This window comes from Macrosteles quadrilineatus, unplaced genomic scaffold (genome assembly GCF_028750875.1).
Source record: "Macrosteles quadrilineatus isolate MER2022 unplaced genomic scaffold, UCM_ALF_1.0 Scaffold_4__1_contigs__length_99947679, whole genome shotgun sequence".
NCBI classification, from domain to species: Eukaryota; Metazoa; Arthropoda; class Insecta; order Hemiptera; family Cicadellidae; genus Macrosteles; species Macrosteles quadrilineatus.
Genome location: NW_026542597.1, coordinates 31,586,351 through 31,605,887, shown reverse-complemented (window position 1 = coordinate 31,605,887; position 19,537 = coordinate 31,586,351). Strand labels below are relative to the sequence as shown.

At 32.5% G+C, this 19,537-nt stretch overlaps 1 protein-coding gene across 5 annotated transcripts in view; it reads right to left on the bottom strand.

Moving 5' to 3' along the window:
• Positions 1 to 4,729: 4,729 nt before the first annotated feature.
• Positions 4,730 to 19,537, bottom strand: part of LOC128991865 (protein tipE) — a 42,660-nt gene continuing 27,852 nt past the window's right edge. For 4 of the 5 annotated variants that reach the window (XM_054415101.1, XM_054415102.1, XM_054415100.1 and 1 more), the window contains exons 4-5: positions 18,803 to 18,841; positions 4,730 to 8,195 (exon numbers count right to left, since the gene is read on the bottom strand). In XM_054415101.1, the coding sequence (XP_054271076.1) occupies positions 8,132 to 8,195; positions 18,803 to 18,841 (103 nt within the window). In that variant the 3' untranslated portion in view covers positions 4,730 to 8,131. The remainder of the gene's footprint in view (positions 8,196 to 18,802; positions 18,842 to 19,537) is intronic. The other variant, XM_054415104.1, reaches the window with a different exon arrangement.

Genomic DNA, 19,537 nt, shown 5'->3' with positions numbered 1-19,537 from the left:
GGTGTTGAGAGGTTCTATTTTTGAAAAATAAAGCAAAATGCACATTTGTAAGTAGGCCTAGTTTCAATTAAAAAATTCTATACATGAAACATATTTACTCATTACTTTTACTTTAAAACTTATGGTTGAATGGATGGAACCCAAGTCAGCTTTTAAACGATACATTGAAAGAAAGTAATCATAGCATGATATCTCTTATAGTAATTTACTTTGCAAACTAATTTGATATTATTTGGATTCACATTTTAGTATGTTTCAATAAGTTGACGAAATGATTAGGAAGGTTTCAATCGTGAAATTAAAATTAATCTTTATAATAAAAGTTTATTTTTATACTACTATACAGCAGAACAGAGTTCAAACACAGAAATGTTTCAGCTCAACAGCCCCACTAGGAAATTAATATTTAAATTTAACATCGTCTATGTATTAAAGTAGTTGAACTTTTAGAAAACTAGAAATTTTTTAGTTTTTAAGTTATTGTTGATAGGAAACTATTATTCAAAATCTCTACAAAAAGACTCGAATTACAATAGATAGGAATTGGGAAATAAAAACACAAATTACATTTCATCTGTGACTTAAAAGTGAAAAGAAAAAGACAACAGCTTTAAGATGCACGAACTCTTTGGACCTCAAAAACACTTAAAAGTTGAAAATAAAATCAGCGGAGTCTTTTAATATACTCATTTAAATACTTTACTTTGAAATGGCGACCATACAAAAGTATTTTAAGCCAAGTACGAAGGGGGATGAGTGTAGGATGAGTGACGTGATCTTGTAGTTTTGTTAGTGACTAAGGCCGACATATTCCTTAGACACAGCAGTTAATTAATAGCCAATGGCAACTAAGGGACCTACAGTTCATAATGGAATCTGAACCACATTTTTGCCTTGTAATTTAAGGAATTGTCAGGATAGTACTGCGGATAGTCGTAGTACTCACTAGTACGGACGTAACCACACCAGGGAGTATCGCATCCACAGTGCATACCTATAAATATCCACAATTCGTCACCTCCTAGTAGTTGGGTTACAGGACGACGCCAACATTCCAATCGTGAATAGTAGTTAGTTGACAAGTGGAAATGAACACAAACGGATAAGAATAATACGTGAAAATTGTAAGAAAGAACGCAATGTTTTATTTAAAATGCAAACCCTCTATATTGTAAGGTAAAATCAATAGCATCAACACTTAAACCGATGTAAAATAAAAGGAGTGTACAAATTTCGGTCTATAGTTTGATAGTCAACAAAAATATTTTTTTAAGAGTTAAGAGTGGTGTAGATTTTTTAATTGCGCTTTTGAAACGGAAGTAAAGATCTAAATTCTGACCAAAGCTGGCTTGATCGATGCTGTTGCCGCTCCTTTACCTCTCAACTCTATCTCCCATCGTACTTGAGTCTGTAGCACACTTTGTTCAGGAGCCCTCTAAAGCCCTTCAGTGGATTTTAATGAGTGTTTATTTCTCAACATTGTCGATACATTCATTTTTGTGTTGAAGAAACTGCATTGGTGTGAGCACTCTATGTATAATAATTTTAACAAAGAATTGAGTAATTTTCAGTATCTGTTCAAGGTTATTGACTCAATGTTTATAAAACATATACACAATACTGGACTTTATTCCTTGGACAAAGAACACAACTTCTGACTAAAACAATGAAATCCTGTTGAATCCTTTCTATTCCTTTGTACTCCCGTCAATGTTCTTTTAGCATACGAGTTGACTGAGTCATTAATTGTTGAAATGATAACTAATCAAACTGATTTAAAATAATACGAGGTGTTAGCCCGTCCTACGTACGGGAGTAGTCAGTTAAAACGGTGTAGGCTTATAATTCAGAACAGCTAGTTTACACGTATAAAGACAAATTATACTATTGTTACTATTATGTCTGGTATGGTTCTAATATTCCACTGGCTACAAAAATAGCTTATAATACAGAAATGTCACATCGTATTTTATAACGAATACAGTAACATCATTATAAAGTAGAAATCTTACCGTGTGTTTTCACATGTTAGATCTTGTTTGAGTAAATGTTCTGCTTTACAGTGTAAATAATGAAAACCCTAACAAAGATTATAAAGATAATGTTTTAATTTTTGTTTTCTTAAAAGTTAAACATGGTAACTACGTAGACCTGGGTGTTCAGACCCTCAAATATTTTAAAATCTGAAAGTGGCAGAAACCTTTTAATGGGAAACGGAGAACCGGCCACCTCTGGCCCTTATCATATAGAAGTTTGGTTAGGTTAGGTTAGATTATACAAATATGGCCCCTGAATTTACTACCAATGGCCAGGACTCCTACACTCACTTTAGTACTGTTATTTATTAATAGTACGTGCATACATAAAATGTACACACAAATAATTACTAACTGAAACTTAACTCCAACTTGATTCGTCCTTATTTATTAGTAGAGGGTGTTTATTAAGCTTAAGTATAATACTTTTTAGGTTCACCACTATTTAAAACTGATTTTATACATTCAACCTAATATTATTTGTTCATATAAACCAAAACGAAGTATATTTTTCCGTTTTTGATAACTAATGCTAAACTTCAACTAAAGAACTTTATTTTAAGAGCCTAGCAATTTTTTTTACTAACCAGTCACGATAATTTTGATGAAAGATGTAGATTTTCATGTAGCCAATTGATCCAAGTAAGAGGTTTTACCGTATTTACCCAGCCATATGACAAGTGTTGGGGCGACACTCAGCAATGGGATTACCATCAGCTGGCTTCCTCAGCGGCTTCTTAGTGGAGTTGATGTACTTAGCCCCAGCAATATGTTTAACCATACGGTAAAAGTATCTAAAGTTGGTTTATTTGAATTTACCTTATTTTTTACATCAGCGGTTATACTGTACTAAAGGAGGAAATTACTTGTTAATTACTACACGAAGTCGAGGGAATGAATTTAGTAAACGAATTAATCTCAATTAATTATGTCTAGACATAACTCCCGCCCGATCACATCGTGTGCCGTAGCCCTACCGTTGTAAATGTTTTTAAATCCTAAATGTTCCTATTTATGTTCGTGTTTGTGTTTTGTTTATTTATTTATTATCAGTTGACGACCTTCGAATGAAGCAAGAAGACATTTTCAATAGCCTGAAGATGACTCATATGTGAGTTGAAACCGGTAGCAACTCATCTACAAACAGGATCGCATCAATGCAGGTATTTAAACCAATTTAAAGTATTTAAATGCGATCCAGGAGGTTAAAATTCAATATAATGAAGACTTTTATAATCTAGGAATGAATGCATTATGGGCACTAATCGTTTTAGAGTTAAGTACTTATCAATAATTATCATAAATGGTCCACTTTTGTAAAGTAAATGTTTCACTTTTAACATCTAACTAATATGCTAAATAAAGTTTGTTACATATTTCCTTAACTAAATATACAGATCAGATCCAAAATAGTGTAGGACTGGATATTTATTACATCTAGCATGTCAACTGTTGCAGTGAATGATCAATTTATTAAATGAGTGAATTAAACTATTAAACACTCTCGCTTGGGTGAATTTGACAAAGTGTAAAAATATATAAAAGAAATTGTACTTTACAAATGTAATTTGTAGTAATGTAATGTAGTTTGAATTAATCTTGAATATGCATAAAAACTTCTCAATGTCTTTATTAGTTATTTATTGATTTCCTAACTAATGAAATGGGCCAAAATCCGTTAGATAACTGATTTCGTTGCATTTGCCTGCAACTCAATATTTTAGTTACACTTAGTTACTGAACCTTTTCAGTAAAACGAATAGTGACTAATACAATATTTATAAAAGGTTATTCATCAAACGCTATGTAAATTAGGAGAAAACGCATCGATTAGTAAGTGTTAGCCTATGAATATATTAAGTATAAAATGAAACTGTTCTAAACTATAAGAGATAGAAATTTGAAAAAAATTGAGTTGCGAGCAGATTACAGATTTTGACAATGTATTGTATTGTATTTTAAAAGTATACAATCTTTAGAAATCCAAATAGGTTAAGATTGATAATTGTTGAGTGATTTTGAATCTTTAAAAAATCTGATCTAGTGAAAAATGATTTTACCAACTTGAAAATATTTACTGTTTACAGCCTCTTTATTTTTGAATCAATAAAGTTTGTAATATCTAACAATATACTTACATTTGCTAATACTGTCCATAGCTATAATACAAGACTCAATCGATTGGTTGAGCATCATAAATTATAGCTTTAAAAAGCCTATAAAGGAAACTAATATTTTAACTTTTGCCACAAAATATCATACAAGAAAGAAATAATACGAAACGATTTTTAAATTTACCAAAAAGATTTCTAATTGAATCCCCTTTCTTCTCTATAAAGGAGTTTTGTTCTTGACTATTTTAAAGTCCCTGATAATCAAAAATGTTGTTATTTTAGTTATTTTAGTGCCGGTGACTCTCTTTCATGTAACTATGTTTGCATATAATGAAACAAAGATAATATTTTATTGATTGATTGATTGACTATTACCAAAAAAATATGTTAACATTTCACCCTTTTCTCACTGTTAGAGTTAACAAGTTAGGTGAAACTCATATTATGAGTTACGTTTAGCATGGGAACGTTCAGTAGACATAAGGCTAATATTGATTATGCTACATAATGGTTTTCTAACATAACCCCTAAAAGTTGAAGCACTTGAGGTCAAATAGATGCCATAAGGAGAAATGAAAATACCAGTGGATTGCGCTTGTTTAATCAAATAACAATTATGCGAGATGGAATGACTTTCACATGTGGAGTTAGGCCTATGTAACAAAGCAGTTTACAAAACAGGTAACTATAAATAACAATGAAATCGTTTCTTTGTTTGTACATGATAGAAAAGCACTGCTTTTGTTTTGATTGGAACTCCTGTAATTGCATTTCATTTGTCCAACGGACGAGATTGGCCTAGTAAGGAGACTATAGTTAGAAGGCTGGGAGTTTTGTACCGATTCAATTTTGTTTGTAATTTAGATTTTCTTTCTAATTGTTATTTACCAAAAGAAAACAAAACTACAAAAAAACACTTTACACGTTTGTCTGGTTGAAAGTTTCAAATATTAAGCAAGGATAAGAACCAAAATTCAAGATTTCTGTACACATCATCACAGGGAGAAAAATATTCTTATAAATGCATGGTCATAATAGTATAAGCTTAGATTGTATTTACTCCCCTCCATATTAGGTAGAGCACACTACACTAGCTTAGCCAATACCATCATATTACCAACATATATTCCAACATAAATTTGGTACAAACCTCCAGCCCGAAAACTACATGCTCTACTGGGACGAACTCTATAAAGTAGAACAAACTCCGAATCAGACACTAAGTATTACCTCATCCAGGCCAACAGATTTAGATTTATACAACAATTGAAAATACTATAACATTTCGAATTTACACTGTAGATTTGGAAACACGTTTAAAAATGTTTGTTCATCATTTTGGTAAAAACTCGGTAATCTATAATATTACAATCAGTTTCATACTCCTTCCAGCCGAATGGGATGTTTTTAAATTTTAATTCTGTCATCAAACTATACTGTCTTACTGTCTTACAGCTTTATATAGATTACTGTAGTCTACAAGTAACACAGTGAAAACGAATATGGCAGTATTTTAGATTACTGTTATTTCGAACTTTTAATTTTTGGGGGGCAAAGATTCCTTCACATGCAATATAAAACGCATTCTAGTGGGAAATTGAATTTGATTACAGTTTCTGGATTTTTAACATTTCTATTGACAGCTAAGCCTTGATGATTGACTTTTAAAAATATTTAATCTTTAAAAAAGTGCTTCACAGATAACAACTTAAATTAGGCAAAAAGTACATTTCTTTTCTAAGTATCAAGGTTATAAAATTGGATTAATTTGAGGAAGTTACTGATGAATACATTATACCCAAGTAACCCTCTCGCATTAATGGGATTAGTGGCCTTTGCAACAAACCGATCATTTCATCTGTGGTTTCATTTCAACAAGTTAAATGATGGAAATACTCCCTGAATGAATACCAGAATTTCTAAGAATAGCAATTTAAATAGATAACATTTGGTCGGCTTTATAAACTAAACTGTTTTTATTTATTTTTCAACTCCGTACAAATATTTTTCAACCTCAACAGTAGACTAGATATACCAAAAAGGGACTAAGAACTATGCTGGGTTAACCAGGAATATAGTTTTGCCCGGGTTTATTTTTAGATTAATACAAGAAATATACCGAGTATCGCAAAGATATGCATTTGTAGTTGGTTTGTAACAATAATCTTTTCACACTATTCCACTGCAAATGTAAAAATATATATTTTACATGGCCATCAGCTTTTTATGTTGTCTGACGCCATTGTTATTGTTAAAATCCTGTCATTAAACATTGTAACATGTCCCAGTTAATCTCAGTTTATATTAACTGTTTAGTTTCTGTAAACCTAATTGTCCCCTTATGTGTGATATATTCTTTATATTGGGGAAACTTAAGACAAAATGTACTACAAAATTTAAGAATAGTGCAAGCTATCCACTATAAAGATCACAATTTTTTACATCAAAATGGTGTTTTTATGCCAGAAAATACCAGAAGAAATTCGGTGAGATGTATATAAGCATTGCCGCTGAATTTATAAAATACTATCATCCTTAATGGAGGTATCTAGTTCGTTGGCATTTAGTGATACTTCTAAATCCTATTCGGCTGGAAGTTTACATACTAGAGATGCGTATAGTCACCACACTGCCTCTAAGATTGTTTAGTAGGCAGACAAATAGTATAGTATTGAGTTACATTGACTTACACCAAACTCTGATGCATATTTTACAAGTCTCGATAGTTTCAGGAGAAAGGAAAGTATGTGAGTATGTGAGTTTAGCTGCAGTTACATGGTTCAAGCAATGCCAATTTGCATCTTATTTTGTTAAGGTACTATTTTAAAACATCAGCCTATTACAAGAGAACAACATTTATAATTTATGTTTAACAAAGCTTATATTTTTTAGCTCCAGATAGAAAGAATATTTTAGCAATTTGAGCTAAGAGTGATTGTTTGTTTGAAAATTATTGACTGTTGACATAATCTAAAACATAAGTGTATTATTATTTTTTTATATCCTAAATTTAGAAACAATCATCGATTGGTTTTCAATTTTTAATATCTCGTTCAAAAATGTATTTGAAGAAAGTAATAATGTTTTGAAACACCACAATATTGAAGAATAGTAAATCCTGAAAGTTAACCAACAACTATAAACTCTAACAAACTTTTTACCCTGATTTAAACTATTAATAGTAAAACGATGTATTCAGAACGTGATCTCCGTTGTTCTGTCATAATCAACGATTTAACAGGTATTTACAAAGCAAGATACATGAAAGACAAAGAAACGTGTGGTCGGATATCACAAGAAGTATTGCTGCCGCGACGAAGAAGGGATGCCAACCCTCCAGCGATGAAAGTCCCGGCTAGCCGAGCACATAGCTAAAATGCCCTTGCATTTTTTGCATTTAACAACCGTTGAAACATCAGCTATACGTTATTGCTTAAAATCCTCGTTCATAACGTAATGTAAATCATGTTAAACTTAAAGTAGTAGGGAATCACCTTTTGTATAAAGATTTGCCAATAAATTGGTTGTGAGCTGTAAGAGTCGTTTTAAAGTTGTCATATTTGATTTTATCTTTAATTTGTTTATACATTTTTATGATAAACGTGAACAAAAGCAGAATTAGCATCAAAACCATTATACTTTTCAAGGAATAGGTTGTAGTCATTTCAAATCTTACAAAAGAGATACTAACAGTCGATATAAGAATCTATGGTCTCAACACTGACTCAAGACCGATAACAATTTTGTCACAAATAAGTAAATTCCACTAAGAACAAAAGTCGGCGTTGTGGTCCCACTGTCCAAGCTTCTACAAGGCTACGGCACGAGGTAACTGATGAGCAATTCATAAAATGGTCTTTGGTTGAAATCATAAGTTGTAAAGCTTAGAAAACAACTGAAACGATCACACTACGAGTGCGGGAGCGGCTCTGGCTTGGTTACAGCAGCGGTGACCTTGATCTGACCTCTACAGCTGACCTCCTAGACATCAGCGATGGGTCCTGGAGGCGTCAAGATACTGGTCGTCATCATCTTGTTCAGGTTCCTGGAACGTTAACGGTGTAGTTTAGTTGTTAGAACAATTTAGGATCGTTTTGTGATTTATTGCGCTTAGTGACAAGATCTAAGTGTTTACCAACCCATTGTAAAATGCGCGAAAATGCCACCGGCATAGAAAAACGTAAGGATCAAACTAAACCGAACTGGAAGAAAGAAGATTTTTGTGTAAGAAGGAAAAAAGTAATTTTTCAGTAAGCAGTAAAATTACTGTATTAAATGTTTAAGTGATCTTTGCATCTGTAGGTTACCCAAGCAAGGTTGATTTTAGATCCGGATGGCATTAGTCATCGGGTTATCAATTAATTGTACAATCTTATAACAGGCGTAAGGTAATAACAAAAAAAATTTTTGGGGTAGAATGGAGGTCGAAAATAACCTACAATTGTTTGAAAACATCGACATTTTAAATTGGTATTACCTTTTACAGAAAGTAAATTTTGATTATAACTTAGTATAACTCCAATTTTGTAATACAAGCGTAACTTTTATTACAAAAAAAATGTTAACATTTTCTTGTCATATTTAATATGTCCAGTAACCTGTTTAATTATAATAATCGTCCGTGATGTTACTTAGAGTAAATTACGCATTTGGACGACTAAAACAATTCTAAAACACCCTGTATGTATACCTAAACCTACATTAAAAACAACTGCGCCCTTCTTGACTGTTCATACAGCCTAATGAAATGAAATAGTAATACATTTTTGTGGAAATGAATCATCTACTTATTGTTTGAGTCACATTTTTCTTTAAAATACTAAATTAATCTTTGTGACATAATATATCTTAAAAACACAACAAAACACAATAAAATGATTGGTACTCTACTACTTATTGAACCATGAATCATTGAATAGCTTTAAATTATTATAGCTTCGTTAAGGACTAAAAGAAACAAATAAGTACGCTTCGATAAACGTATTTCTTTACTCAAGTGCATTATATTACCTAGTTATCTAATTTATATGCGTTGTTCTACAACGTAACATACAAAAGTCGAATAGGTAAGAAACTACCACTAAAACTAAGACACATCACATATATACACCTTATTTGGGGTTATCTATGTAAAGTAAGAAAGAACTAAATTGTTTTTGATGGAATCAGTATATTTCTAAATATGTATCTTCTACATATACCTTGTTGTTATAGCTATAGAGTTTTAATTTATTTCGTTTTAAGATACAAAGTAAAATTTTGTACAATATGTTATTTACCAGTTTTTGCACATTGAATCATTCTCTCATATTCAAATATTCCTACTTATTATAATCAATGAATCACATTTTAAAACATTTTCAAATAGAATGAATAAGTTTTCATTTAAGCTTATATGGTTTTCCTCGAATTGTCTGAATAAGTAAACTAAAATAATATTGGGTCAATAGCGTCAAATTATGAATTATGTTTGTTCAGCTTCTCAAAACCTTTGAATTGTTTTTTTAATTAAGTTTTAATCTCGTTTAAAGAAATAACGATAGACATTTCCCTGAGGTCACCCTATTATTAATGCATCCCGTTTATAACAGTAAATTAATTTCTCTCCAAAATGTGTTTTTAAACTGGAATACAACTTTACATTATACAGTTTTATAAAATAAATTCACTAGTGATTTATATTATTATTGTGCTTTAACAACAACGCTGTTGAGTAATAATTAAAGAATCCTTTACTATTTTTTTCTAGCAACGACGGTGAAAAATCAACACACATTACATTACATAATAATTATATTACATTAATTATTAATTTATGTATTATATCACATGTAATTATATTTCATTACTTGATAAATGTTATTCTTAAATATTTTTTTTTATATTAAAAAAGAGATTAATTAACAGTCAAGGTGTGGAACTAAATATGTAAGAATATATTGTTGATTTTACACTTCTATGTTTAGGTGAAAAATTGCTGGATTTAAAAGAAGGAAAATATTTTGATTGAATAAATACATTTTATATGGGAAATTGAGAATAAAAATGAATTATCCCCATGAGCTAAAGCCTCAAGAGATCGTTCATATGGTCGACTTGGTATTGATTCAAGTGAAATTAAAACCCAACTCTCCGGTAATGTTGCACTCAAATTCCAGCAGACCACACACTGATTTCTTTTACTCGTCTCAAACCATTTTTATTAAAGTCCGCTAGTTACCAAGTGCTAAGCTAGTGATAACTAACTGTTTTATAAGTATGCGTACTTACTAAAGGAGAAAACATCAAAACATGATACTATTCTAAACTTCATTAAGTCAGGGTTCTGTACACAATATTAACACTAAAACTACTGAAACTAACTTCACCTTTTCCTACAGACATATAGAACTACATTCTATTTACATAACACTGTATATTTCTTCATTCTATTTCGTCACATTGTTGCTACAAACTCTGGTTAATACTTTTATAATATTTACACCAAGGTAAAAGTTTAATTACTCTTCTATTTCGAAATGTTGTTTAAAACACTGCAAACTTACGGTTACGTCTGAATCACCTTGTTTATAATCAGTGCAGACTGTCCAAGAAAAATGAGGATTAACTTAACAAGAAAATGTGTGCAGAACAGAGTTATAGATGAGCTCAAATAATTTAGGCATAATTTTATAAAAAGATTCATGCTGCCCCTTAACACACACTTCAATTTATCTTGATTATTTTATCTCATCAACAGTGCTATTAGTAGATTTTTTAAATACTAAACCTTTTTTCTTGTAGTGGCCCAATATTATATTAAGATTTTAAATGTTACACCCTTGAACATTTTAATTTGTTCAAGTTTGATTTATTTTCTAACTATATGGGATCATTTCAAGAAGAGGACTTCCACTCATTTATAGTGCACTGCGGTGCTGTTAGGGTTATTTCAGGTTAGGTTCGGGAAGATTAGGTTAGTTTAGTTCAGTTTATAATCATAACAAAAAAAGAACATTTAGGAGCCAATTCGTGCCTCCTTTTTTTCAAATGTTCGATGAATGGTAGAAAAAAATCATTTTCCGTGAATTGATTAAAACTATTTTATATATTTTGTTTCCGTTAACACGCCAACAGTTAAGTTAATGGTGGTTAAGGATATTTTAGTTTATGATAGGTTAGTTTTTAAGTCAGATTATAGGCTAGGTCAGGTTTGGTAAGTGTGTAATGCCTAATCCTGTGTACAAGTCAAAATATTTCCAAACAAAACGTCCTAATATTTTTACGATTTGTTGCCCATTTTGCCCACTTTTCTTGGTCCGTTTCCATTGATTACCACCAGTTAGTTTTGGTAGGCTTAGGATATTTTAAGGTAATGGTATTTTAGGTAAGAATAGGTGGTAAGGTTAGGTTAGTGTTTATTTTTTGTCGTTATATTTAGGCAAAACCTGAATATAAGTTTTAAAACATATTTACTTTTGATGAAAAACGACCAATATTTTAATGTGAAAACGTATCACACACTTCAGTGGGGGTGAAAAGTAAGATGACACAACGTTGTAATATATATAACCATGTTTATAACCAGTATTAAAATTGAATAAAAACTCTCAGTTATGAAAAACTGCCAACGCAGCTGCGATAACGACGGCGGCAGTCTCTGCAGTGGTCTGTAGACGGATTGGAGCCGAGCGTTGCTTAGCAACCAACACGCAAACAAACTGTGGTGATACAATTCCAGCTATTTAGTTGTGAATAATCACGTACTATACTCGATACTGAACCTTGCTCTCGAACGTTTGCAAGTTTTCGTTCCATCGTTATCATTATCGTTTGTCATATGAGTTGAATTCTTTTACAATTTGAAAGTGGAAAAATTCGATTCAGTGGATTGTAGCCTAATTACTTTACGGATTTGCTACCATATTAGCTTGTGGATGATGAGTTATGTCCTTTGAATAACACCAACGAGGGATAATACCCTACGAAAATGAATGTGGCAAATTGACCCACTTTCTTTTTCAACAACAGTAAAAGTTTTTCAAATCAGAACGTCCATACACGAAAAAACTAATTTTTGTCATCAAATTGTGCCACTTCTTCACTATAGAACATTCAACATGGAACATAAATAATCAGTTGGAAAATAAGTTGAAATACTCTGCAACTAGGTTATGAGACTCTAGAAAATTGCCAATCTCCATACTTATTCTGTTTTATATTCTGGCATAACTTTTAGCATAGCCTACATAGTATATTCATGTATTCTAATGTGCTCTCTGATTCAGTATACTTCAGTGTGAAAAAATCCTATGAAATCGCGTGTCCAAATTAGCCTAGCTGCTCATAATTCCGGTGCACATTAAGAACGAAACGTCTACAATGGTTTTCATCTTAGGACGCGGTTGACGGGAAAAGTTCGATGGATTTGCTACTATATCGTTTGAAATTACAGGGTATTCATCCTTTCCCCTCATTATCTCAACTTATCCCTCTTCAAATCAGTATTTTCATTCCTCACAAAATCGTTCCTCACACCACCAATGTGCTGTGTTGTCTGTTTCGAACCATCGACCACGAGTGTTGTGTTTAGGTTATGTATGACGTACTCTACTCTAGTAATGAGGCCGCAGATATTTATGATCTGGTGAGTCATCTAGCCAAGACTGTACGTAGTATTTCACACAAATGAGAAGTGTCTCGGAGGATTCTGTGACTGGAGACTGTAGAGCGGCGCCGAGACTTTGGCGGCCGTCCAGAAAACATGCAGCTGTCCTTATTGACACTTGCAGTGGGATTAGAAAACTTTGGATTTAAACTTGGGTTATGGTGTACTTTATTTAGGTTAGGATATTATAAGATTATCTTCATTCGCTTTGCGTATGAAAATAGTTTTAATGTTCGATCGAAGTGCTGCTCACTTAACTGTCTTAAGGTCACCGCTGGTTCGATAGTGAGAAAAGTCAACTTTTGATGACTCAAAAATTTAACTTCAAAAATGTTTAGTTAAGGGAAAGAGCTTATAATTTAGGAACCAATTGGCTACAAAGGTGTATAACTAGGATATCACTTGTACAGTAATCTTCTGATCATATGAATTGGTTTTCATACGTGTTAGTTGCGTTCCATCTCATGATAGCACGAATACTAGAATACTAGAACAGACTCGGTATCTGTCATAAACATAAACAAATTATGTTACTGGCCTCAAAGGTAAACATTATTTAACATTGCTTAAATTAATGGAACTGTCTAAGCCATATGTTAATGTTACTGGTATAGGATTCGGGCCTTTATAATCCATACAGGTTCTGTTCAAGTATTCCTGCATGGTAGTGATGTTGTAAAAATCGAAATATAAGGTTTTTTTCTAAAAAGATCCTCAACCACCGTTCATATTGGATTAAGATCTCTGCATCAATTTCAAAACTAAAGCACCATTACGGTTAAAAGGGGGAGATTTTTGGAACGATCACTGACTTGGTCAAACTTCTCAGTGTCCCGAAAAGGGATCTAGAGACCGAAAATTTTCTCAGAATCCAAAGAATTATTGAAATGGCACACAAAGTAGAGTTTAAAATTTTCAAAGTACAAAGAAATTATAAAAAAGTAGTAACTACTTCAGTGTGAAGAAATCATATGAAATCATGGGGTTTGTAATAATTGCAACAGCTTGTAATAATTATACTAGCTTAGAAATAATGACTGCAGTGGTGAAATAGGGCAGGCGACCTGTCTCAGTCAACTCCGGTGCCACAAGCTATTATACAAAATTGGATTTTCTTTGAAGTATTACTTGATACTTGAAGTTGAAGATACTGTGCTCCTTAAATAGATCAAACTTGTTTCTTAATTTTCATTAATCGATTTAAGAACAGTAAAAATCATTAAAAATTTAGAAATCATCTGATTGTTATCTTTATTGCATTCAGTGAAGGCTGTATGTTTGATATCACTAATTGTTTGATGTTCAGTGTTTGATATCACTAATTAAACCTTAAAAAAACGTTGCTTCTATCTTTAAAGTGATACTTCCAAACATAAAATTGTCTCATTTAATAATAAGAAGCCTTAAACGTTCCATGGCTGAGAAAACTCTATAATTGTAATTAGTAATAAATATTTAGTGCTTTGGATCTTAAACATTTCTTGGTAGTTAAGAACACAAAGTACTTAGCTTTTTAGGCCACATTCATAAGCTATACTTAAATAAACCCTGTGGAGGATATAGTTTTACTATAATACTCAGCTTCTATCATTGGTCTTTTCACTGTATCTTGTAAAATGAGAAAATTTGTTCATCAAGACATTAGAATCGGTATTAAATATTACAATTGAGACTAGATATGACTTTTTTTAATGCCTGCAATAATAAATGTTGACAAATTTACTGAAAGTATAAAATGAATTACGTATTGTTAATGTATATTATGCGTTTCTTATTCACAGTAGGTTAACTTTTCAAATTTATAAAAAAGATTTTCTTAGTGTTTCAATAAAAATGTAATAAACAGTTCAGCAGAATAAACTAACATATTTATAAACTAACGTTTCGTATGCGGAGGCAGTTAGCAACTCACGAGTAAGTAACAAAACTAAACCCAGCACAAGTTCTGATAATGTGAATGCACGCACGCCAAGTAATGCTTCTAGTGATGCATCCACAGAAAAGTTAACAAATACAATAACTTCATTCTTTGATCGGTTTGAAAAACTGTTTATGCAACAATCTCAACAAATAGGTTCCTTACTTGACCTACTTACAACTGTTCTTAAAAAGCTCAATTAATGGTGAAAACCTTGAAGATAGCCTTGTGGAATGCTAACGGCTTGGTACAGCGATGCCAAGAATTAAAACTGTTCATTGCTAAACATAAGTTGGACATTATTCTTATTTCTGAAACTCACTTTACTGATTTAAACTTTTGTAAAATTCCAAATTTCAGTCTATACAACACTAACCATCCTAGCAATAGAGCTCATGGAGGTTGTGCTATCTTGATTAAAAGTCATATCAAGCACCATGAATTGCCAAAATATCAGTTCGATTTCATCCAAAGTTCATCTGTTGTAGTGGAGTTTGAGACAGGCCCACTTACTATAAGTTCTATTTACTGCCCACCTAGACACAACATTACACGCCAACAGTTTAATGATTTCTTCTGCACTTTAGGCTGTAAATTTTTGTCAGGAGGAGACTACAATGCCAAACATCCTACATGGGGCTCCCGTCTGGCAACTCCTAGGGGTCGACAACTATTGCAGTCAATCCAAGAACGGAACCTTGATACTCTATCGACAGGCGAACCGACATATTGGCCCTCTGATCGTCAAAAAATACCAGACCTTCTTGATTTTTTTGTTACAAAAGGTGTATCCCGAGATTGTGTGACAATCGAGCAATCTCTGGACCTTTCCTCAGACCACTCACCTGTAATTTTAACGATCGCTTCAAATGTTATATTCAAACCTATTCCACCACATTTATGCAACAAAAATACAGATTGGAATTATTTTCGTGAATTAATGGATCAAAATTTAAAGATTTCTGTGTGTTTGAAGAGCGAAGAAGATTTGAATCTTGCTGTTGAACATTTCAACAAAACAGTTCAAGACTCCGCTTGGAGAGCAACTCCAGACCAGAATAAACATAATTTAAAATCAGGAATACACTATCCAATTGAAATTAATAGGAAAATTGCCGAAAAACGCCGACTCCGTAGAATATGGCAAAACTCTAGAGACCAGACGGATAAAAGAAATCTAAACAGGGCCACTCAACAACTAAAAAGGTTACTGTTTAAATTAAACAATGACAGATTTCAAGATTTCACATCAAACCTTTCTCCATCTGAAGCTAGTGACTACTCCCTTTGGAAAGTTACAAAAAACTTAAAACGTCCACAAATTTGCATTCCACCTATTCTAAAAGAAGACGGTTCTTGGGCCAAAAACAACATCGAGAAAGCAGATGTATTTGCTTCATACTTCAAGGAAGTGTTCAAGCCATATAATATTAATTCAAATGTTGAGCAAGAAATTTTGGAATTCCTCGATTCTCCAAATCAACTTGATTTACCAATAAAATTGTTCACACCATCTGAAGTAGCTAAAGTGATAAAAGACGATTTAAACGGCAAAAAAGCCCCCGGTTATGATCTGATAACAGGTAAAGTGTTGAAAGAGCTTCCTAGAAAAGGAATAGTTTTCCTTACAGTACTTTTCAATGCAGTTTTACGCCTTGAATACTTCCCAATACAGTGGAAGGTTTCACAAATTGTTGTTATTCCGAAACCTGGTAAACCTTTAAATCAAGCATCCTCGTATCGGCCTATATCTCTTCTTCCTGTGGTTTCTAAAGTTTTTGAAAAACTTTTCTTAAAAAGACTCCAAATTATAATTGATGAAAAAGAATTGTTGCCTTCCCATCAGTTTGGATTCCGCCGAAGGCATTCCACCATTGAGCAAGTGCATAGAATAGTGAATGTAATCAAGGAAGATCTTGAAAATAAACGTTTTTGTTCATCTGCTTTTTTGGACGTAGCCCAGGCGTTTGATAAAGTCTGGCACACAGGATTATTGTTCAAAATTAAAACTTTGCTGCCCCATACATACTATGGAGTGTTGAAATCGTATTTGTCCAAACGCTTTTTTCAAATTAAATATCAAGATATAGTTACAGATGTGCATGAAATTGAATCAGGTGTACCACAAGGCAGTGTTCTTGGACCTATTTTGTATATTTTGTTCACTTATGACCTTCCAAGTACTCAGGGTATTACGGTTGCAACATTTGCAGACGACACTGCTTTTTTATCATCAAATCAGGATCCTATTCTGGCATCATCAAACCTTCAGGCTGCATTAGACGATTTGTCTCAGTGGCTACAGAATTGGAAAATTAAAGTAAATGAAACAAAATCCGTTCAAGTTACATTTACTATGTCTACAAGAACTTGTCCCCCAGTAACATTGAATAATGTCATGCTTCCACAATCCAACGAAGTTAAGTACCTTGGTATGCATCTCGACAGACGGCTTACATGGCATTCACACATTTGGAACAAACGACTTCATTTAAATTTAAAAACAAACAAACTAAATTGGCTCATTGGTCGAAATTCAAAATTATCTGTTGAAAATAAATTACTTTTATACAAAATTATATTGAAACCTATTTGGACCTACGGTATCCAACTCTGGGGAACCACTTACAACTCAAACATAGAAATAGTTCAAAGGTTTCAATCGAAAACATTGAGAAAAATTTTACAAGCACCTTGGTTTGTCACAAATAAAGTAATCCATCAAGATACAAAATTACCCTATGTTAAAGAAGAAATAAAGAAACGAAGTGAAAAATACCAAAGAAAATTAGAAACCCATCCAAATTTCCTGGCAGTCAACCTCCTCGACAATAGTGAAGCTACATATAGGCTCAAAAGAGTTAATCCAATAGAACTTCCAAATCGTTTTTAGTTCAACTTTTTAAAAGTTTTTTTTTTATGTTAGTGCACTTGATGGAGTGTAACTAACCCATGTTAAAATGGTTATATAATTTACTTATTATTCTAGTATAGAATAGATTGTAAATAAATACTTGTTAAAAAAAAATATATATTTCAGTTTTAAAAGTGTTATTTACAATAATTATTGTAAAATGATCACTTGGCCGAAGCTCTCGCATACTTCACAACAGTTTGTATAAACTGTGTACACCCTGATGCGATATCACATGTACAGCAATGTTGTGCATTTCCAGCTCTAAGGGATGGTAATTATATTTAACCAGCGTGTACAAGTTATAACATTGCTGGGCATGCAAGAGGTCACTGGCCTGTTTATTGTTCATGTCTCAGTTAATCGGTTCATCTTCTGAAAGTTTGTTTTTCATTCTTGTTTTAAATTTTGCGTAGTAATAATTTTTAATGGTTTGGTTGTTCAACTTTTAAGTAAAACTACAAGAAATTTACTTTCATAAAAATTGTGTTAATTTTATTCGGGATCACATCATTTGTCCGAGTTTGTTAAAAATTACAAAATATTTGAAAAATCAGTTGTCTCGTATGTGTTATTCCTAAAAGTGTAAGTTTTTGATAATTAGGCTACCTAATTCAATTTGTCTCTCTCAAACATGGCAGCATAATCAACCCTTTAGTTAGTCATTGAATTAACCGTAATATTTTTACTTAAAAACAATCTGGGTGTAGTATTGTTGGGTTTAAAAACAATTTAGGTATCAGCCGGACCTGAAATTTTATTTTTTTTGTGCTACTGTACTAGGCTATCAAAAGCAGCATAGCACCTGAGTAGTCTGCTTGGTAGTGTTTAGTGTTCAGTGTTCAGTGCGGCTCAGCGTTTATTGTTTAGAGAGCGAGAGTGCAGCATAGCACCTGAGTAGTCTGCTTGGTAGTGCTCAGTGTTCAGTGCGGCTCAGCGTTTATTGTTTAGAGAGCGAGAGTGCAGCATAGCACCTGAGTAGTCTGCTTGGTAGTGTTCAGTGTTCAGTGCGGCTCAGCGTTTATTGTTTAGAGAGCGAGAGTGCAGCATAGCACCTGAGTAGTCTGCTTGGTAGTGTTTAGTGTTCAGTGTGGCTCAGCGTTTATTGTTTAGAGAGCGAGTAGTGCATTACAGTTTTGCCACTTCTAAGCATGCTTGTGATAACTCACTCACCTTTTAAGCGGCAATCTTTCCATTTCCTCATCATTCCACCTGTTGTTAAAATCTTATCGTGAAATTTGTAAATTTGTGTATTTACAATAAATATTGAACGTATGAACTATATACAAATAAATATGGGCTAATGTTTTTATTCAGCGCAATACTTATTTATACCAATATTGAACAGCCCTTTTTTAGATGCCCTTATGTAGATTCAGACTATACTTTGTGCTACATTCAATTTACACTAGTCTTTTATAACCTATATTTATGCTTGACAATGATTGGAAGTTATAAACTATTTATCTTAAATGACACACTATATTCACACATAAATTGCTTGGAAATATTGTCGTATCTTTCATAAGCTAAGGTTAAGTTTTTAAGGTGTATAATTATAAATACCAGTTTTACTATTTACGCAACCTATTTTGACGTGATTTCAGTATTTTGGAAGGTTAACCTTGGCTAGGTTATTTTGAATTGGGTTAATTAAGTTACAGTACAAAGCGTTTCACATTGAATTCATAGACATTTAGCAATACAAATCCCTCTGTACTAGGATGTGCATAAGATGTGGCTACAACCACAGATAATATAACCCCTACTAGGGGTTATATAACCCTAGTAGGGTTATATTATCTGTGCTACAACTAATTCCTTTTAAAAGTGATTGATTTGATAAGCAATTGGACCAGCGAAAGTTGATGTTAATCGTTACCTTCACCTATGTTTAGGATTACCTCT